This window comes from Sorex araneus, chromosome 5 (assembly GCF_027595985.1).
Source record: "Sorex araneus isolate mSorAra2 chromosome 5, mSorAra2.pri, whole genome shotgun sequence".
Taxonomy (NCBI): domain Eukaryota; kingdom Metazoa; phylum Chordata; class Mammalia; order Eulipotyphla; family Soricidae; genus Sorex; species Sorex araneus.
Window position 1 is genome coordinate 33292431 of NC_073306.1, and position 22649 is coordinate 33315079.

General features: G+C 45.5%; 1 protein-coding gene across 4 annotated transcripts in view; it reads right to left on the reverse strand.

Moving 5' to 3' along the window:
• ST3GAL3 (ST3 beta-galactoside alpha-2,3-sialyltransferase 3) overlaps positions 1-22649 on the reverse strand; it is a 193767-nt gene that overhangs the window by 75762 nt on the left and 95356 nt on the right. For all 4 annotated transcript variants that reach the window (XM_055139621.1, XM_055139619.1, XM_055139620.1 and 1 more), the window contains one exon: positions 21030-21072. In XM_055139621.1, coding sequence (XP_054995596.1) covers positions 21030-21072 — 43 coding nt within the window. The remainder of the gene's footprint in view (positions 1-21029; positions 21073-22649) is intronic.

The window sequence follows — 22649 nt, forward strand, 5'->3', positions numbered from 1 at the left end:
GTTGGCTTTATTACTTGACTGAAAGTCCTCTATAGTAGGATAGTTCTTAGCATGCAAGGCCAAAGGAGTCCAAGAGGAGACAGGAGTGGGAGATGCACTATGCTACGCTGAATCAAATGAGCTGTGAGAGGGATTGCACTGAATCTGTAGATTGCTTCAGGTATATTTATTTATTTATATTGAATCGCCACGAGAACAGTTACAAAGCTTTCAAGTTTAAGTCTCAGTCATACAATAATCAAACACCCATCCCTTCACCAATGCACATTTCCCACCACCAAGCACCCCAGTATACTCCCCATCCCTCTGCCCCGTCTGTGTGGCAGATGATTTCCACTTTACTCTCTCTCTACTTTGATTACATTTAATATTTTGACAAAAGACCCACCATTATTATTTGGAATTTTCCCCAACAATCAGACCTGCCAAAAAGGCATCATTAGATAATTTGTTTTCTATTGCTGATTATAAAGAGCATATGATGTCACACGGCCATGATAGCGGCCGCGCAATTTTGGATTTCTGATATTTTAGTAATCAAGTCTGGAGGGATTTCTACCAAAAGCCGCTGGGTTCCGAGATTGGTTTGTGTGTCTCTGGGATCATGGCCGTCGGCAACTTGAGGTCTCATCGGGGCAAGGGGGAGGGTGGGTACATAGATATTTAAATATTAATCCTTCCAATTCAGAAGATATCCAATGGGGTATCTTTGCATTAGTGTCTTCTTCAATTTCTTTCATAAATATCTAATAATTTTCACTGTACAGGTCTTCCGTCTCCTTGTTTAAATCTACTTATAAGTATTTTACTCTGTGTGTGTGTGGGATGGGGGGGATGTACTGGAGGCTGAAACTAGGGCCTATGGTTTCAGACCTGAATCATATTCAGACCCTGAATTATATTCATTTTTGTTTTTGTTGTTGTTTGCTTCTGGGTCACACCCAGTAATGCTCAGGGGTTACTCCTGGATCTGCACCCAGAATTATTCTAGGAAGGTTCAGGGGACCATATGTGATGCCCGGGATGAAACCCAGGTTGGCTGCATACAAGGCAAAATCCCTCCCACTGTACTATCACTCTGGCCCCCCATATTGTATTCTTAATTTCCTTATTAATTTGTCAGTACTATAAAGAAACATAACTGACTTTTGTACTTTGATTTTGTGACCAGTATCTCTACTGAATTTATTAGTTCAACAACAGTGTGTGTGTGTTTGTGCAATCTTAAGTGCTTTCTACAAATAATATCAAATGCAAATACAGACAATTCTACTTGTTCCTTTCCCATATGGATGTCTTTTATTTCTTTTCCTTGCCTAGATGCTTTCCAGGGCTTCTAGTACTAATAAAAGTAAAAGATGCAAGAGGAAACATTCTTGTCTTGCTGTTGAATTTGGAGGGAGAGCTTCCAGCCTTTCACTACTGAGTATCTTAGCTGTGGGCTTCTCATGCATGGTCTTTATTATATTGACATTCTCTAAATATACACTTTATTGAATGCTTTTATCAAGATGATGTTGAATTTTGCCAAATGTCTTTTCTTCTGCTCCTAAGCTAATCATGATTTTATACTTATTAAGTAAATGAGGCACGTCACATCGATACTTTGTGTGTTAATCATCCCTGTCCTGCATCCCTGGAATAAATTCCACTTGGGTCGTGGTATATGAGCCTTTGAATATATTTTTGAATTTGGCTTTTTAATATTCTGTTGAGATGTTTTATATCTATCATTCATCAGAAATATTGGTCAGTAATTTTCTCTTCTCTTTGTTCCTTTCCCAACTTTTATTATTTAATTATATTATGGTTGTAACTTAGATGACATGTTACAGTAGTGTTAACATTTATGGTTTTTTTGGGGGGGAGGGGACCACACTTAGCAGTGCTCAGGGTTTTCTCCTGCTGGCTCTGTGCTTATGTCATCTCGTGCTCCTGGAGATCCTTCCACATATGGTGCCAGGGACTTAACAGGGGCTGGCTGTGCGCGTGCCAAGTGCCCTGATCTCTGTTTTATCTGAGGTCCTGTTTATGATTTTGATGCATACAATTACCATACCTCACCACTAAAATGCCCCAAGACCCACCACATTGTTCTTAATGTTATTTCCAGTAAGATTTCCATTTTTTAAAAATAACTTCCTTGTTTGGTTTTGTTATTAAAGCAAAGTTGGCCTCATAAAACAAGTTCAAAGTATTCACATTTCTTCTATTTTTTGGAAAATGGTCAAAAAGAACCAAGATTAATTCTTTATTTTATTTTGTTTTGTTTTTTGGGTCACACCCGGCGATGCACAGGGGTTACTCCTAGCTCTGCACTCAGGAATTACCCCTGGCGGTGCTCAGGGGACCATAAGAGACTATATGGGAATTGAACTCGGGTCGGCTGTGTGCAAGGCAAACGCCCTACCCTCTGTGCTATTGCTTTAGCCCGAGATTAATTCTTTAAATGTTAGACAGAATTCGCTAATGAAGTCAACTTGTCCTGGACTTTTGCTTACTGGGAGGTTTGATTAGTTAAAAACCTCACAAGTAATTCAATCTCCTTGCAAGCCATCAGTCTGTTCAGATTTGCTGTTCTTTCATGATTCAATCTTGGTAATTTCAAGAGATATATTCAACATGGCAAGAAAACAAATTACAGTAAGTCTCCCTGCATACGCTGGAAAGTCTGACATTTGTAATCAACATCACCAAAGTCACAATCTTTGAGAGTCATCGGAAGCTAGTGTTCAAGGGACATGTGAGGATGAGGATATTGTGGTCTTGTAATGATGCAACCAGAGTGAATAAATAATACTGGAGAGCCATGCAGAAGAGCTCTGTATTGTGGAGATAATATAAATATAAATTTTTATAAGGGGCAGAAACATTAGTTCAGCATGTAGGGCACTTGCTTTGCACTTGGATGACCTGGGTTCAATTCCTGGTACCCTATATGGCTCGCCAGGAGTGATCCCTAAGCAGAACCAGGAAGAAGCCCTGAGCACTGCCAGGTATGCCACGCCCCCATATATATGAGGTACGTGCAAGTACCTCAAGTCCCTAACTACGTCTCCAAACCCCCATGCCCCATATAAATACACATGTGTGTATATATGTATGTATATGTGTGTATATATACATATACATATATAAATTCATGTACTGGAGTGATAGCACAGCGGGTAGGGTGTTTGCTTTATACATGGCAGACCTGGGTTTGATTCCTCTGTCCCTCTTGGAGAGCCCAGCAAACTACCGAGAGTATCCTGCCCGCACGGCAGAGCCTGGTAAGCTCCCCGTGGTGAATTTGATATGCCAAAACCAATAACAAGCTCTTGCAATGGAGCCGTTACTGGTGCCCACTCGAGCAAATCGATGAACAATGGGACAACAGTGCAACAGTGCATATAAATTCATGAAACGGGTTCTAGAGAGGCAAGGCACTGTGATCACTGCTATCTTTGTCTGGAGGTAGGAGATGTGAAATTAACCAGGAACAATTCCCTTGACAATAATAATAAGAAGATGGTTCCTAGACCCAGAGAGGAGGGGCCAGTGTCTGAGCATGACGAGGCACACCTTCCTGTCATTCACGAGATAGGACACAAATACAGTCTCTTCTTCCCTCGTTAAGTTGCTTACTGAGACCCACTAACCCATTTACTTATTTTTACTTGTTTTGGCTTTTAGGCCACACCTGCTGGGCTCGGGGTTTACTCCAGGGTCCATGATCAGGGATCACTTCTAGCAGTGCTTGAGGAAACACAGATGGCGCCTGGGTTTGGCCAGGTGAAAGGCAAGTGCTTTACCCTGTACTATCTCTCTGGCCCACCAACTTCTCTGCACAGCAGAGGCCTTACAAAGGGTCTCTGGCTGGAGCTTTATACGGCATGACTTCTCTAAGGTAATATTCCCGCCCCCTTCTTTCCTTCCCTTTGCTGGCTCTGTTTCTGTGATGACTGTGGGTTGCACATATTTGGCTGTGGGCTGGGGTGTACCAGAGATGGAACACTTGGTTGCAGCACCCCAGGGATCCCAAACAGCAGAGCCTGGGGTCATGCTCTGGCATGTGAGCGGTGCTGGAGATCTTGCGGTCTCAGCGTCTCCCACGTGGGCGAAAGGCCTCGTCCACGGAAGAGCCAGCCCAGGCCCTAGTCACATTTGTGATTACCAAACACCAAAGCACATTTAAAATAATCTTCAGTTTGGGACCATAACTGCAGAGCTCAGGGCTTACTGCTGGCTCTGTGATCACTTCTCCAAGTGCTCAGGGGACCCTATGGGTACCAGTGGTCAAACCAGGGTTGGCCACGTGCAAGTACCTCAAGTCCCTAACTACGTCTCCAAACCCCCATGCCCCATATTTTGACAAGGGAGCCATCTTCCTTTCTCACCCAAGTCCTTCTGTACTTAAGTATAAAGCAATAAACTTCAAGAAGATTTTAGAACCAGCTCAGTGACAAGTATGTGCTTTGTGGGTCTGAGGCCCTGGGTTTGAGCCTTGACACTGGGATTTAAGTGTCATTAACTCTTCTACTAACACTAACTCTTCTACTCTGATTGTGTATCCTTGTGTAAGAGATAACAAGTTCTTTAGTTCTTAAATTGGTTAGAATATACACGTGAGCAAAGCGACTGACCCTAGACTGTAATCAGAGCAGTCTTTGAAAGGCCACAAAGGGCCCGGAGAGAGCTCAGCAGGAGTATGGGCTTCTCGTGCAGGGGTCCCAGTTCAATCCCCAACACCATAAGCCACACTGAACACCTCCCGGAGTAGCCTCTGATACCCCCATATTTGGCCCCCAAACCAAAAATAAAGTCAAGTATCAAGTTTGTACAACTATCAGTTCCTGTTCCTACTGCTTTAACTTTGAACCACTGCCTTTACTAATCTAAATTCATCTGAATCACTGTCATTTTTTTCAATTAAAAAAAAAACAACCTTCCAATGGGCCAGAGCGATAGTACAGCGGGGAGGGCATTTGCCTTGCACACCAGGTTCAATCCCCAGCATCCCATATGGTCCCCCAAGCACTGCCAGGAGTAATTCCTGAGTGCAGAGTCAGGAGTAATCCCTGAGCATCACTGGGTGTGACCCAAAAAGAAAAAAAAAATGAATAAAAGTAAAAACCTTTCAAGTCCTTTCAGTTTTCCTATTTGGATTCTCCTCAGTTGGCTGTTTCCAAACCTCCGTGGAGAGGTCGGAAGACTGCTAGAAAAGGGACACGCGCGCGCGCGTGTGTGTGTGTGCTCACGCACGAGCTGAAGTGACACTAACATCCACTCAGGGACGTGCATGACAGTTCCCAGCTTCGCCCAAGAGGTTCAATCTCAACGGCCTTGTACTCACCCTACAGGGAGAACTTGCATCCAATTCTTCTATCAGCTCCCAGTTAAGATACAGTCATTATGTAGTTTCTAGACAACCTTCTCCCTAAACCCACAAGATCAGAGCTCACAGCTCTACCAAAAGGCCAGGAGCACTCAAAGTCACAGAACAAACCCAGTCCTGCTTCTGGAAGCATCAAACTTATTTGAGCATAATATGATGAATGCATAAAAATAATCTGTGCATTAAAAACCAGAAAGACCAAGTCCTTTTATGCTTCTGGTGCAGTCCATGTTCATTCACCAAAAGTACCTGTGGGCAAGTTTCAGAAGGGATCTAAGTTTTCCACTTTGGTTCCTGCCTTAAAGGAAGTTGTACTTAAGCAAACAAAAGGTAAGTCAGTAAAACCACCTCTGACTTTGAGGACAGCACTGATGCACAGGTTATGGGAGTGCAGGGATGGGGTGGTTCGAGTGGTCTGGGGGCTTAGCTAGTTATCCAGAGGCAGTGAAGCCGAGAGAAGAGAGAAGAGGGGTGTTCTGGACAGAGGATACAGTATGTGCAAATGCTCCAAGAAGACCAGTGCTTAGGGAACTGCACACGACTTAGTACTGAGGGAACAAAGGATGCAAGACCCAGGTCACAGTCCTCCTGCCAGGACTGGAGTCCCAACCCTGTGGCAGGCAGCAGGGGGTCATGTGAGGGATTTTTACATAGAAGAACTCAGGAAAGAGGGGAGAGGAGGCTGTACTGGAGCCTCCTCTATGGAGAGAGGGAAGGAGAGATGGTGCTGGAGCAACAGCACTGTGGGGAGGGCGCTTGAATGGCATTTGGCCAGTCCAGGCTCAATCCCTGGCACCCCACAGAGTTCTCTGGGCACCATGATGAGTGATCCCTGAGCTCAGAGCCAGGAGTAAGCCCTGAGTATCAACAGGTCTGGCCCCAAAGACATCCCTCTCCCCACAAAAAAAAAGAGAGAAAGGTATAACCAGTAATTATTCAGTAATAACAGGTGGGTTTTTTCACTGTTGTTATTTTAATCCTTTACATTATTGTTAATCCTCAAAAAACAATAGAACATTGTTTATGACTAAAGGAAAACTGAGACTCAACTGGTAAGCAGCATGAAGAAGAAGACTTAAATGCAGTACTTGCTGGCTTCAAAGTCCTGGATTGTATGTTGTTGTTTTCCCTCTGATCTACATATCTCATATCGTGAAAGTTGTAGACAGATGTCCAAAGCGGATAGTACAGAATTCCGTGTGCTTCTTGCCCCTCCTCACAGTTCCCCTACTGGGAACCTCCGGCATTACCGTGGTACACTGGAGGCAATGAACAAACGTAAGGCTGACACAGGATTATTAAACTCAACGTTCACTTCAAGGCTCCCACTTTGCTCTGCAAGATTCTGTGAACTTTGACAAAGGTATAAAGCAGCTACTCATTCCTTTTCTTCTTCCCTCTTCCCCTAAGTGACACGGATCGTTTGATTGTCTCCTCAGTTCTGCCTTCTTCAGAGTGCCACAAACTTGAAGACATACCGTGCATGTCCTTTGGAGACTGGCTTCTTTCATCTTAGCTCTGCATCGTAATACTCCACCGTCTGGCTGTATGCCAGTTTGTTTATTTATTCACCTACTGAAGGTCATCTTGGGCCCTTCTAGGTGCTGGCAATTGTGAGTAAAGCTGCTACAAGTATTTGTGGGGAGAGATGGATAGACAGCTTCCTATTCCTCTGGCTCAGTAACTAGCAGAGTGCCCACTACAATCAGACTGCTTAGTGTTTTACAATGCTGTCACACCGCCTTCCTCGTGTCCCCCCAGCAATGACTTAGAGATGCCCTTGCTCACACACCCATTCAGCCTTCGCCAGAGTCAGCGCCTGTAATTTCAGGAATTCCGATAATACCTACTGATGGTACTCTATTGCTTTATTTTGTACTTCCCTAATGACACTGATAGGAACACATACGGACATGCCTGTTTGCCAGGAAGACCTATCTGTCCTCTTTTTATCTTCTGGTTGGAGATAATTTTGGTTGACTCCCAGTGGTCCCTGACAAGTGTTCCAGGCAACGCTGGGAATCAAACCTGGGGTCCCTTCATGCAGAGCATGCACTCCGGCCTTCTGAGCCATCTCCCTGGCCCTGTACGTCTCTTTTGGGGGGAGTGTTTATTAAGGTCTTTGTCCCATTTCAAAATTGGATTCTTCTTCTTTGTCTTGATTTGCATTTGGTCACACCCAGTGGAGCTCAGGACTTACTCCTGGCGCTGTACTCAGAGATCACTCCTGGTGGGCACAGGAGACCATATGGATGCTGGGGGTCGAACCTGGCTGGGCTGTGTGCAAAGCAAACGCCCTACCCACTGTGCTATCACTCTAGCCCCCAAACTGAACTGTTTTCTTCTTAGTGAATTCTTGGTTTGGTGGGGGGTATTTTTTTTTTTTTACTGTAACAGGTTGTTCTCAGGGGTTACTCCCAGAGGTGCTGAGGAGAGCATGTAGTGTTGGGGATCAAACTTGTTCTCCTGCATACACAGTATATGATCAGCCCACTGAACTCTCTGGCTCTTACTGTTCAGTTTTAAGAGTTTCTTTGTACACACTGGAAAAAATCTTTATCAAATATAAGTGTTGCACGTATTTTTCTCTAGTCTTCTTCCTTCCAATTTCTTAAGGGTCTTTCACAGAGCAAAAACTTTACATTTTAACAAAGTTACTGATTTCCCCACCCCCAAAAACTACACTTTGTGGGTTTTGCTGCTGCTGTTGTTGTTTTGGGCCCTACCCGGTGAGTACAGAGCTTACTCCCGGCTCTGTACTCAGGGATCACTCTGGGCAGTGCTTGGAGGATAATGTGTGGGGCCATGGTGTGCCCTGTGCATGGTAAACACGTTACTGGCTGTGCTCTCTCTCTGGTCCTAAAACTCATTGTCAAGGACACCTGTATTTTTTCCTGCAATCTTTGGGAAATTTTTATTATTTTGCATGGGCTGGAGCCACAGCACAGCGGTAAGGCCTTGCACACAGCTGACCTGGGTTCGATTTCTTTGCCCCTCTCGGAGAGTCCGGGAAGCTACTGAGAGTTTCCCGCCCGCATGGCACAGCCTGGCAAGCTCCCCGTGGCATATTCGATATGCCAAAAACAGTAACAAGTCTCACAATGGAAACATTACTGGTGCCCGCTTGAGAAAATCGATGAGCAACGGGATGACAGTGACACAGTGATACAGACTTTACATTTACGTCTATTTTTCAGTTCCATTTTGAGTTAATTTTCATGGAAGGTGGAAGTGTCAGTTGTTCTGCATGTGGCTGTCCCATTTCTGCAGTAGGCTTTGTTGGAGAGTGTTTCCACTAGACTGCCATTCCCCTCTGTGCCAGATCAACAGAGAGAGTATGGTGGAGAAGGCACGGGCCTTGCCTGTGGACCTATGCCTGGGCTTGGTCCCTGGCATCCCATATGGCTCTCCATGCATTGCCAGGAATAACTCCTGCAGGTAGAGCTAGGAGTAACCCCTGAGCACTGCTGGGTATGGCCCAAAGAGCACACGCATGAATTGGCTATATTTGTGTAGGTCTATTTCTGAGCTCTACATCATCTGTTCTTTTACCAGCTTGACTGTTTTGATTATTGGAACTTTACTGTATGTCTGAGTGGGCAGCACTGGCTCCCACCCCAAGTCTGCTCCTCATCAGCACTGCACATCCAATTCTGGATCTTTTGTTTTTTCCATGGAAACCTTAAATAACTAGCTTGTTGGGGGTCAGCTGAATGTATGTGCTGCATGTTGAAGGTGGGGTTCAATTCCTAGCACCACGTGACTCTCGAGCAATGAGCCCCCAAACTCAGGAGTAACCCCCACATCTGGGATGTGGCCCCACAAAGGAAAAATATGTTGATAACCATGAAATTACTGCTGGAATTTAAAATCAGGCTGGTACCCTAATTATCTAAAGTTGTAGAATTCCAGGAGCATGCAGCCACTCTTGCAGCCACAAGAAATCTTATGCTATTCATAACAAGCAATACGAAAGAGAGTATGCGGGAGACTGTCTGCCATAGAGGCAGGGGGAGGGGTGGGATGGCAGGGATACTGGGAACCTTGGTGGTGGAAGATGTGCACTGGTGGGGGATTGGGTGATCATTGTGTGAACTCAAACAGGAAAGCTTTGTAGCTGTATCTCATGGTGATTAACTGACATCTTCACAACACTGCGTCTTGCTATCCATGAACATGGAACATCTCTCCATTTTTACTGGATTTCTTTGGAGTTCCTAGTTTTCCCTATACGTGTACATATATTTTACTAGATTTAGGCCTAGTATTCATTTCTCAAGGTATTAATATAAATAACAGTGTTTAAAAAATTTATTGGGGTAACATTGTTTTATAGCCTTACGTAAGTTTTAAGTACATAGCATTATAATTCAAAATCACTACCAAAAGCCCAATTTTTTTGTTCGGTTTTGGGCAACACCTCGTGGTGCTCAGTGCTTACTCCTGGCTCGGCACGTCCTGTCTCTGTGCTGAGAAATCACTCCTGGTGGTGTTCGGGGTACGCTATGGGAGCAAAACCAAGTCTGCTGCATGCAAAGTAAGGCCTGACCAACAGTAATCTCTTCAGTCCCCCAAAGCCGAATTTCTATTCCTCACTATCCAGATGACCAGTGACAGTGGCTTTTCATTTCAAATCCCAATTGTTCATTGTTGATATACAGGAAAATAACTGACGTGTGCACGTTAATCAAAATTCCTATGGTCTGCTCTAATTGTTTACTGGCTCTGTAATTTTCCCCCGATTCTTTGGGAGTTTCAACATAAACAATCATGTCATCTGTGAATAAAGACAGTTTTATTTCTTCCTAATCCTTATGCCTTTTATTTCCTTTTCTTCTCTTATTATGTTAACTAGACCTTTCAGAAAAATGTTGATCAGTACTGAAAAGAAATATTCTTTTCCAGTGTTGGGGAAAAATCATCTAGTTTTCATATCATTAAACATAAAAATACTTGTAGGGTTTTGTGGAACTTTTTAAATCAAATTGAGAACACTTTCTCTATTGTGCATTTACAGAGAATTTTTCTTTCTGCACTCATGATTGGGTCTTGAATTACATCAAACTTTTTTTTTTTTGGGTGCCTAAAGGTATAATCACAGGTATCTTTCTTCTTTACCTCGCTGATGTAATAAATTATGTAAACTGATTTTCTAATGTCGAACCACGCTTGCACTCCCACATGACTGATAAGTTCAGCTTTACTTAGAGACCTATAGGAGTCACAGAAAGGGTTTACTGCTCCCCACCACCCCAGAACACACACACACACACACACACACACACACACACACACACACACACACACACACACGAGAAAAGCCTATTTTCCTCAAAGTCAGCACAATGGTGATAGCAGCTCTTGATAAAACTGGGGGCCAGACACAGGCTTGACTTGGCAGTCCTCATCACTTCATCTCATTCTCTGATAACCTCCCAATAGTGGTACTGGGAGGATCTGGATTTTGCGGCGAAGGTGCATTATTCTCTCTTGTAGTCTCTTCCTCTCTTAGTTATTAAAAAATCTTTATTAGGGAGAGATGCCGCAGCTGAGCCGACCTAGGTAGGTCTGGTCTCTGGACCCGAATCTCTGGAACCTTCTCAGGATGGGGGCAGGCCGAGTCCCAGCCCTGCTGGAAGGCCCAGAGCTCCACCCACAGCCCACTCCCACCAGCATATAAAGGACCCAGCCGAGACCCTATGCGGCTGAATCATCCCAGTTTCACGGCTCCTGGAATGAGTGGCCGCATCTCCAAATTTCACAGTACAGACAGCCCAGTAAGAGCACAGAAAATTAGATGTGAAAGCTGCATAGAAACCTACTAAGCTCATGGGGTGAAAAACTCTAATACAAAAGGCTCCACTAATGGCTCAGTAAACCCTTGAGCAATGACTTTAAGATATATGCTGTATGAGATATTATGTTGTAACAAGTAATATAAATTCTCTTGTGCCTGCTAAGGGGGAAGGCTAGTGGGGTGGGTTTAACAGGGAACACTGGTGGAGGGAAGGAAGGTCAAGAGATGGGTGAGACTGGAGTTAGAACACTGAATACCTGAAACAACTGTATTTCAAACAACTTGGTTATTTGGTCTAGTTTTTTTTTTTTAATTGAATCACAGTGATAAACACATTTACAAAGTTGGTCATGATTGGGTTTCAGTCATATAATGTTCCAACACCAGTCCATTCACCAGTATAGTTTTCCTACCACCAATGGTCCCTGTTTCACCCGTGCCTTCCCCTTCCACCTGACACTCTCTCTCTCTCTCTCTCTCTCTCTCTCTCTCTCTCTCTCTCCCCCACCCCCTTTCTCTCCACCCCCCTTTGGGCCTTATGGTTATACACTGTCACTGTATCACTGTCATCCCGTTGCTCATTAATTTGCTGGAGCGGGCACCAGTAACATCTCTATTGTGAGACTTGTTACTGTTTTTGGCATATAGAATACACCATGGGTATTGCCAGGCTCTACCGTGCGGGCGAGAAATTCTCAGTAGCTTGCCAGGCTCTCCGAGAGGGGCAGAGGAATTGAACCCAGGTAGGCTGTGTGCAAGGTAAACGCCCTACATGCTGTGCTATACAACTTTGTAAATCACAGTATTTAAATAAAGTTTCAAACACCTCCAAAAATAAATAAATAAATAAAACCCAGAAGTATTTCTTAAATTTTAGTTATGCACTGGAACACCATACTGTACTAGGAACACATCTGTGAGCAGACATTTACAGTTGCTGCCCTAGCAAAGTATTGCTTGAACTCAGGTTCAAATTGACAGTGTAAAACTGGAGGAAAAATAGAAATCTAAGTTGAACAGTGAAGTGAGCAGAAAGTGTGCGTCGGGCACAGAAGGTTTACATGTGAGTTGAATGCACAAAGTTTTAGGGACACAAGTAAGTTATCTATATCTTAGTTACTCTCTCCCTAGTTGAAATCCACTCCAATCCTACTTCCTTCCAAGGGTGATCCACCAGTTCATTCATTCAACAAATATTTACCAGGTCCCAGACAGTGTTCAGATACCTGGAAACGGGAAGGAACAGACAGTGCCTGCCCCTTCAGTGAGAGGAGACGTGAGCAGGTCAGTGAAACACTGATACCCAGGGGATGGGGACCGCAGGAAAACAACACGGTGGTGGTGGTGGAGGAGGGGGAGCAGGTAGTGTGGGTGGGACTGGGGTGACCATCAGCAACACGGAGATGCTGAGCTAAGCCTGAAAAGGGTCGAGAGTGAGCACTGCACAGAAACGGGGATGTGCTCCAAAGAAAGGACTAAGCCAACGCCACCGAGAAGAGACTGGGACTACCTAAGGTACAGCAAAGAGTCCAGAGTGAAGCAATACACAAGGAGCAGAGTAAGAAAGCAGGGGCAGGGCCCTTGGGAGCTTGGGAAATCACTGAAATGAGGAGTCACTGGATGTTCGATCACACCAGGAATGAGACCTGTCCTGTAATTGGTTTTTGGCTTTGGCTTTTGGGCCACACCTGGCAGTGCTCAGAGGCTACTCCTAGCACTGCATTCTGAGACCAATGTGGCAGTGCTGGGGGGGGGGGGCGGGGGAGGGACATATGGGGTGCCAGGAATTGAATCCACATTGATACACATTCATGTACAAGGCAAGCACCCTATCTGCTATACTATCACTTAAGAGAATTATTGGTAATTTGTGTTTGTTTGGGGGCACACCAGACGGTGCTGACTCCTGGCTTTGCACCAAGAAATTATTCCTGGCAGTTCTTGAAGAACCATAGGGGACACCAGGAATTGAACATGGGTCAGCCATGTGTGAGGCATACGCCCCACCTGCTGTACTGTCTCTCCGGCCCATTTCTGTGCACTTTAACAAGACCACATTGGCCTAAGGAGGAAACGGACCCCAAAGAAGCATGTGATAAAGTGGGGAGAATCGTCAGGGGCACAATCTTAAGTGGGGAGATGATGGTTGTTCGAACAGAGAGTTGGTGAGCTTGTGTGAAGTGGTTAGGCGTGGAGATATTTAAAGGAAAGCCAGCTGGGCTTGCTGATAACTAGGTTGCTGTCAAAGAACTTTGACCTGATCAACTGGAAGGATATGGCTGGCACCTACTAGGGGAGGGAAGATCCTGAGGGGCTTGGGGTGGGGAGTATAAATCAAAACTGAGGTCCTGGCATAGGGGTGTGGGGAAAGGCTGGTCTTAAGTACTAATCTAAGTATCATCAACACTGAGATGGTATTTAAGGCCAGGAGTGAGGGGTTGAGACCACAGAAAGGACCTAATAGCCTTGGGTGAGCAGTAGGTGCTCAATAAACACTTTCCCCTTCAGGCGCAGCGAGCCTGGTCAGCCGTTCTGGGAACGGCAACTACTCCCCAGGGTCTACTTGAGGCTGCCCCGTGTTTATAAGTCTTTCATAACTGAGTTGGCTTTCCCGAGCCCTTGGTGGTTCAAAGCTGCTGGGTTTGGCTTCCCCGACTTTGTGTCCTCACATGGAAATCCTTATGCAATTAGGCTGAGCACTCAAGTCCCCACGGTCCGTGTAGGGAGACCGAACAGAGACGCAGCCTGGCACCGGCACAGGGCATGTGCCACAGACACTCGAGCAGACGAAGGCTCGTGCCACCAGCTCCCACGGGGCATACGGCAGCTCCGGAAACGCACCTGCAGCCCAGGGGGGGGCTCCTTGCAGGGCCCCACATGGCTGTCTCTGCGGCTGCAGGGCACATTCCTGGCTCATGGAGTCACAGTCCTCACAACCGAGACAGAAATCTCCGAAAGGTTCTGTCGGGAAGTCTGTGCCGCCAGTCCCGGCAGGACTGACCTCACTCTCCCTGCCGTGACCTCGAACATCGCCTGCTCATGAGGCTGGCTCACTACCCATTTCTTTTTTTTAAGAAATTATTTATTTTTTTATTGAGTCACTGTGAGACAGACCCTTACAAAGCTGTTCGTGATTAGGTTTCAGTCATACGGTGTTTCGACACCCAGCGACCACCCATTTCAACTTGCAAACTCCTCTCCAGCATTCATTGCTTGTCTGCAGTTTTCTTTTTCCGTAAAGGGTCAGGAGAGCACTGTGCAGATATGGGGATGTGCTCCAAAGAAGGGACTAAGCAAATGCCACCCAAGAAGAGACTGGGACCACTTAAGGCACAGCAAAGAGCCAGAGTGGAACAGGAAACAGGGAGCGGTAAGTCTGCGGGATGATCTGCCCAGCACGGATAAAACAGTTTCCTTCTACGGATACAAGAGCAGGGGATTCTCAGAAGAAATAGAAAACAATTTGCTTTTCATCTATTTTCTTCCATGGCACTCCTCACCCTCCATGATACCAAAAAAAAAAAAAATTCACTTAGTGATGACACTTTTCATTTCTTGCCCATCTTGTTCACTGGTCGGTTCTTAAGTCAGCAAATACCGCCGACAGTTGGTAGCTGCTCAGGGCATTTGCTGATGAATGAGAACATGCTTGCCTCCTTTCCCCTTTCCCTTTAGCCCTGAGCCTTTCCCCACATCCTCACCTTCGAGACTCGTCCAGGGGGCCTGGGGCCTCCCCGGAGAGCAGACTTCACCCCCTGAAGTATCATCCCATAGGGCTGGAGCTAAGTGCACTGAGCATCCCTGGGGCCAGGGAATAGTAGGAATTCTGAAGCAACTCGGGGCCAGCAAGGCCCGTTACCCTGTTCTGAGTGCACAGAACACCTTCGCCAATCATGCTTATGAGGTTGTTCACGTGGCTTGAAATTTTCAGTTTTAGTTATAAAGTATATAGTTGGCACTCAAGGAATATGTGTTAAATGAAATGAAAAAAAAATGAAATCTGGGGTACGGTTCAAGTCTTATTTGGGGGCCATCAATACCCCAGTTTATCAGATACTCAAAAGGGTACAAGGAAGGCTAAATCTCATTATTCTTGGAGGATTAAAACCATTCCTCACTTGATAGTAAAAATAGGCTCAGCAGGTAACTAACTCACTTATCCACTAATATGAGGAACTGGGCTTTGAAATTCCGCGCCTTACTCCAGAAGCCACGTTTTTAACCTCCCAAGGCAACTGTGCTCCTGGAGACCACAGGGTTAACCACTACGTGATGAGGCTTTGTAGCAGCTGCTGCGTCTAAGTATTCAGAATATTGTTCTGTGGGTACAAGGGCAGGGAATTCTCAAAGGAAACAGAAAACTATTTATTTCACATAATTAAAGAATTTGATGAAAACAAGGATCCAATGCATCCATTTCCAAATTTTCTAAATACACCCTGGAGAGAGATATTTTAAGAGCATTTCCAAGTAACAGAATTTCCTGAACAGGGAAGCACCTGGGACGAGGAGACAGCACTGGCAGGGAAGTCATGGGGTGTTGGCTCTGTGAGCTGCATCTGACCCACTTCTTGGTTCTATGCGTGGCCGAGAATTAAGAATGTTTTTTACTGGACTGATAGCACAGAAGGTAGGGCACTTTTGCATGAGGGTGACCCAGGTTGGATCCGTGGTATCCCTTATGGTCCTCCGAACACCGCCAGGAGTGATTCCTGAGTGCAGAGCCAGGAGTAATCCCTGAGCATTGCTGGGTGTGACCCAAAACCAAAACCACAATAAAAAAAAAAAAGTGTCTTACTTTTTATCTTTTACTGGTTTGGGGGCGACACCCAGCGGTGCTCAGGGCGTATTCTTGGCTCTGTGCTCAGGGATCACTCCTGATGGGGCTCTGAAGAACACGTGTGGTGCCAGGAGTCAGACCTAGGGTTAGCTGTGTTCAAGGCAAGTGCCCAACCTGTGCACAATCTCTCTAGCCCTGTCTTTCTTTTCTTATTGTGGGGTGGGGGTGTTGGGAGACAATCCCCACTGGAAATAACTTTGTGAAACAGTCAACAGAGCCATGATCTGAGAACTGTGCAGGACCCCAGGGAGAGGAGGTGGGGGGACAGAGGTGGAGAGACGCAGACACGCTAGAGCCGGGCATGGCGCGGCAGCACCGCAGGGAGGAAACAGGAACATTGCTTCCACTGTGAAAACAAGAATAAATAAATCACTAAAAAAAAAAAAAATTTGCCAGATTTATGGATTCTTTAAAACATACACTCGTAGCAAGTGAACTGTAAAATACAATCCACTTTGTAAATGTTATGCTTAGATTCACTGTTTTGAAGTTTGGTTTGTCTTGATGCTGATTTAAGAAAAAAGTCTTTGAATTAGACTTTGTTCTTATGCCTATATATTCAAATGATTACATATGAAAGGAAAAATTGCTGTAGATATACATCAACAATTATTATGCCACAGTTTGAACTAAGTGATAAAGGAGGGTGAAAGAATATGTACATAACTATAAAACACATCGCTAAATTCATCTTTGATAAGGAAAATTATAGTAACAAAATACCAGAATTATGTTCTATTAGAATATGGTCTGTTCATTCGATTGTAACAGAGACAGCAAGACACAATCTCCAGGATATAGGATTCTGCTTTATAATGAAACCACCTGGCTTTCGCAGAAAAAGTTTGCTAATCCTTGTAAAAGATCACTTCTTCTGGGGGCCAGAGAGTAAGGCCCTTGCCTTGTACGCAGCTGACGGTTCAATCCCCAGCACCCCAGATGATGGTTCCCAAGTCCCACGAGAAGTGGTCCCTGAGCGCAGATCCAAGTAAGTCCTGAGCACAGTCAAATGTGGCCCCAAAAGGAAACCGACAGAAGTAGACATACATATGCAAAATTCTTCTATTATTCAGCCCACTAACTTTGCTTCATTTATATCTAACCTGCTGCTCAATTCTACTGAGCTTTAAATTTTGATCACTGTAAATTTTCAGTTCTAGAAATTCTTTTTGTTCTGCTAACCTTTTATTTTAAAATAATTTCCTTGGCTCATACTCGGCAGTGCTGGGCGCTGCTCCTGGCAGTACTCAAGGGGACCATGCGATGCTGAGTATCAAAACCTGGGGTTTCAACATACAAGGCATGGCCTCCAGCCCTTTCCGCCACCTCCGCACCCCACTGCCTTTCACTTTTTATAACTACCTGTTACACATCTCCAGTTCAATCCTGGCTTTTCTTTTCTAACACAGTGCATGTAATTGCTTTATAAAATGTGCCTAATAACTCCAGCTTCAGAAGTTTTCATGGGTCCTGCTCTCTTGTCTGTTATTTTTCAAGGATCTCCGAAACAGATTTGTTTTTTCTGTGCTCAGTTATTTATTATGAACTGCTCATTTCCTCGAAAAGGTATTTGTGAGGAATTCATGTTTTCCCCGGAGACAGCCTAGAATATCTTAAAATGAATTCATGAATCAGCTGAGTGAGGAAAACTCTGGCTGTGAATATCAAGGGTTTCTATTTTATTAACTTACTGCCCTGATCCACTCAGCTCTGGCAGCCCTTCCTGCAATTCTGGCCTGGGAATGCAGATTTAGTTCTAGTTCATTCGTATACTGAGTCCTCTGGGGTTTCAGTTTAATGGGAGAAAGGATCAAAAGATGGAAAATACGGAAGAGAAGTTAATAGGACTGGGGTCTTGAATGATGAGGCCTAATGCTGAATCTGAGTTTCAAAGAGGTGTAGAGACAATAATGCAAAGGTAATATTTAAAGAGACAATGGCTTCAGATATCGAGAATAGATGAATTCTTCTACTCAATCTGTTAAATGAAGGCAATAAAAATAAATGCTCACATTTGCCTTTGTATTCAAACTGTATAGAATCCTTTTGCTCTTTATAAAACCTTAAGAAGTAAATATGTTTTTCATAAATGAAAATTAAGACATATAGAGTTAAATCAATGATCTATGGGTTTTCATTCTAAGCCTCTGGGGCAGAAGTGAAGTCCCGTTCTTCTAATCCAAGTTCAGATCCTTTTGGTCAGACACAGAATACAAAGCAAGCAGAGGAAGATTTCATCAGGCAAGACCGGAATCACTGTATCACTGTCATACCATTGTTCATCGATTTGCTTGCACAGGCACCAAAAATGTCTCCATTCGTCCTAGCCCTGAGATTTTAGTAGCCTCTCTTTACTCGTCCTTCCCAATGGTGCTGCATTGGAGGCTCTTTCAGAGTTGGGGAATGAGACCCATCAATGTTACTGTTTTTAGTATATCAAATATGCCATGGGGAGCTAGCCAGGCTCTGCCGTGCAGGCAGGATACTCTCAGTAGCATGCCAGGTTCTCCGAGAGGGAGAACTAGACAAAAAGACGTCTTATTCTGGGAGCTTTGTTTTATAGTCTCTGGATCTTGGCCGTTGATGGGATTACACGGTGCCGGGGGCAGTTTGTGGGTGTAACTGCCTAGCTACTGGAAAAAGGGGGATCTGGGTGGAGGAGGCCCAGTCCCGATCCAAGCAGGATTGGAGATCTCAGCTCCGCGTCCTGCACACCTGGGTTCTTTTGCTGATTCCTTCATGCGTGAGGCTCGTCCGAGTGTGTGGAGAGTGGCCTTGAGCATGGCTATGGTGCATTGGTGGTATAGTTGCCTTCCAAGACCTGAATGCAGCTAAGGAATTGCCCACAGAAACAGGATCCTTAACTTGGGTACTTCTTGGAAGCGGGTAAAAATCCCACACATCTGTGCCTTTTCCTGAAGACAACACTGGATTTAAAAAGCCTTATAGTAAGAGGTAGGTAAGTTCCAGTTTGTGCTTTAAATTGTGAGTAACACCAAATGAGGTCAAGTGAATACCTAGGAAAAAGGCTAAATTGAGCCAATTTGTGGGATGGTCCTGGGCCAAAACAGGAAGCTCCACAGCCGCCTCCTGTGATCCACCCGACTGTCAGGACAGCAGGGCGGGAGTGTCCTCTTAATTCCCTCCTTATTCAAGTGGAGACAGTTTAAATATTGTAGTTATCATGTCCGAGATAACATGTCTTTTGTTTATCAATGTGATTCAACTTGGTAATTGCTATGTCTCTTCCATCCTGGTGACATTTCACTTTCCTAGAGCTTACACTTGATTTGTTTTTTTTGTCCAGAACACTAAATTAAGAATTTTCTAAGAGTGAAGCCTGTGGCTCTGCAGCATAATCAAGCCCCAGCCCTGTGCTAAATGTGGCTGACATCTCTGCTAGCCTGATATAAAGCACAGACCATTCCTCCCCCATACTGCCTCCACGACATGTAAAACCTGGGAGAATTACTACATCTGAACTCATAGTGTGAAGCATCAGGGCCAAGAAGCCAGATACCAGGAAAAGGGACCAGAGCTGCATAATGCCGTGGGAAAAACCCAAACAGCCCCCACTCTGCTGTCGAGAAAGCAGCTGTGGTGAACAGAACAGCATCAGACTTAGCTTGAAGTAAGGCACCATGCAGGAGGAAAAAGAAGCAGACTCAATTCTGATATTTCATGTCTGTCTGACATGGTACATAGGTACACAAAGATGCTAGCAAAAAAAACAGTGACTGGTACTTCTAAAACCATTTACTAAACACAACCATAGGGGGCTCTGTGCAGAGCACGGGCACAGAGCGCACAGAACCTGATCAAGACATCCCAGTCTAATAGGGCAAGTTCCCAGTCAATTCACCCTTCATCCAGTAACCATTCGTTCATCCGTCGATCCAACTCGTCCATCTGACCCACCCATCCACCCACCCTTCCATCCATCCATCCTTCCATCCATCCTTCCATCCATCCATCCATCCATCCATCCATCCATCCATCCATCCATCCATCCACCCACCTACCAACCCAACCAGTTATTAATCTGCCAGCCCATTTCTTCATCTCTCTGATACAACCATCCGTCCATCCACCTATCCACCCATCCAATCACTATTTATTTACCCATCCACTCATCCACTATTTATGAATCCATCCATCCAACCAACCACTCATGCAGTATCTCTGAATCCATGTGCTAAGTGTTTACTGAGAAAAAAAAAAAAGTGTTTACTGAGTAACTAACAAAAAAATCCCAGTAGTGACTAGGTATTAGGGGCATCAGATAGGCTAGATAGGGCAGATTCTTAAGGAATTAGGTACCTTGTATTTGAAAGTCCCTATGAAGGAATAATTTCAATGAAATCCCTATAACAGCCCTGTGAGACAGGCTCAGAGTGATTAAGCAGCTTGCCCCAAATCACAGAGCGTAAATGTTAATTGCTCTGCCTGGCTCTAGGATTGTGATCTTCGTAAATTAATAATAATTATACAGTTGATTGTGGTATAGTTATTGGCGACAGAGTTAGAAAATTCACAGAAGAGGTCATTTCGGAAGGGAGGGGGGCGTTCTCTGAATGTCTCTAGTGGACGAGCAGGGAAAAGGAGTTTCAGGCGCAGCCAGAGTATGCCAGCTAGGGGGAGACAGGCAGTCTTCCTGGGAGCAAGTGGCGGGAGTTCAATCAGGAAGGAAGAGGGCCGTACGGGGGAAATGCGGCAAGCCGAGCTTCACAGCATCTTTGAGAGGCCACTCTCCCTGCTGCCACACGACCAGCTTCTACTCTACGTCACCTTTCCACAGGGTGCCCGTACTTGGCGAATGCTAGCGTCGATTGCAAGGCTTTACACTTGCAGCCACGACTCCATCCCCTTCAGGTCCCTGGATGCTGTAATGTGCTCTGAGCTGCAAGGGGCAGACTGAGGACAGACACCCCAGGGAGGCCCCAGCAACCACAGGGGGACGAAGGCTGACCCTTCAGACCTCTCCACCACCACAGGCACCTTCTCGTTCTACTCACAGTTTCGAGTCCAGCTTCAGGAGAAAGCCCAATCGATCATACTCTGAAAAAAAAAGAGAAACAGCAGAAAAGGTCACTGAAGTCAAACCGCTACGGCCCCTCGTAGGTCGGCCCAGGCCCCCGGGAGAGACAACTGCCTCACGGAGCTGAAGCGAATGCTGAGCCAGGCCCATGTTCCAGCCACAGGAATGTGGCGGAGACCGGGAGCATCGTCAAGCACCCCCTGGCCCATCAGACCAACCAGCCTTATGCTCTCACAGAAAGGTCTTGCTGAATAAATGTGCGACTGGAAATTGAAATGTAGTAAGCCACAAACGGAACCCCAGGAGAAGAGGGGTGGGAAGCCACCTCTGCTGCCCCTAATCTCTAAATGCAGGGTCTGCTAAATCATTTCATTGACTCTGGGGGTGAGGATGTGGTAGCAGGGAGCCCTCGAGAGATCGCTGGCACAGATCTTCCTGACAACCACAAAGAACTGATAGATCTAACTGTGTAAGGAATCAAATTATATTTAAAAACAAGTTAGTGAGATGTTGGTGACAAGTGGTCACTAACATTTTACTTAAGTTCTTTATATCTTGTCTCATTATAAAAGCAAAGCTCAAGCTATTTTATAGGACTGTACCAGCTAGAAGATTTTTTGGAGGGCTGGAGCTATAGTACAGCGGCAGGGCATTTGCCTTGCTGAATGTGGCTGACCCGGGTTCGATCCCCAGTATCCCATATGGTCTCCTGAGCACTGCCGGAGTTAATTCCTGAGTGCAGAGCCAGGAGTAACCCCCGAGCACCGCCGGTGTGACCCAAAAAGCAAAGGAAACAAAAAAGATTTTTTTCGGTGGGGGGGGGGGAGAGGGACACACCCAGAGGTGCTCAGGGATCACTCCTGGCAGACTCAGGGGACCATATGGAATTCTAGGGATCAGACCCCCTGCCTGCTGTTCTGTCCCCCTGCCCCCGCTCTCCCAAGTAAAAGATTTTTTAAAAGAAGTTGACTGGGATGAAAGGGGAACAAAAACATGCAATCAGCGGTAGAACAGCATAAGATAAAGATTTGCTAAGGGTCTAGGTTCTTGCCACTAGAAGTTTTTGGGTCTCTCCCCATGGTTCTTAATAAGCATAAAGCACCGATATAACGGTTTCCAGCCCTAAAATAAGCCCGGAGGATCACAACTACTCCTGACACCAGACCACGAGGGAAATTTCCTGTAGTTTTAATAAATATTTACAGAAGAAAAATAATAAGCGTGTCAGAGAACTGCTTCTTTTTCTTTAACTTCTTTCTTCCTTTTAGGTTGGAGGGCCACACCCGGGGAGGCTGCAGGCGCTATCGGGGGGAGGGGTCACTCTCAGAGGTGCTCAGGGGGGCCACCTCTGAGAGTGCCCCCCTGAGCACCTCTGAGTGCTCCTACATACAAAGCACGAGCACTGGGGCTTGAGCTATCTCTCCCTAGCCCTGTGTCCTGTATTTCTGTCCAACAATGACAGTGTCTGTGGGTGTGCGGAGGGGAGGGAGAGCAGGCACGCGTGCAGGCGGCGTGGAGGCCCCTGAATGGCCGAGACAGGGAAGCAACCTGGGTGGGCAGGCACCTCCCCGGGCAGTCGGGGCGCGTGGGTGCGCGT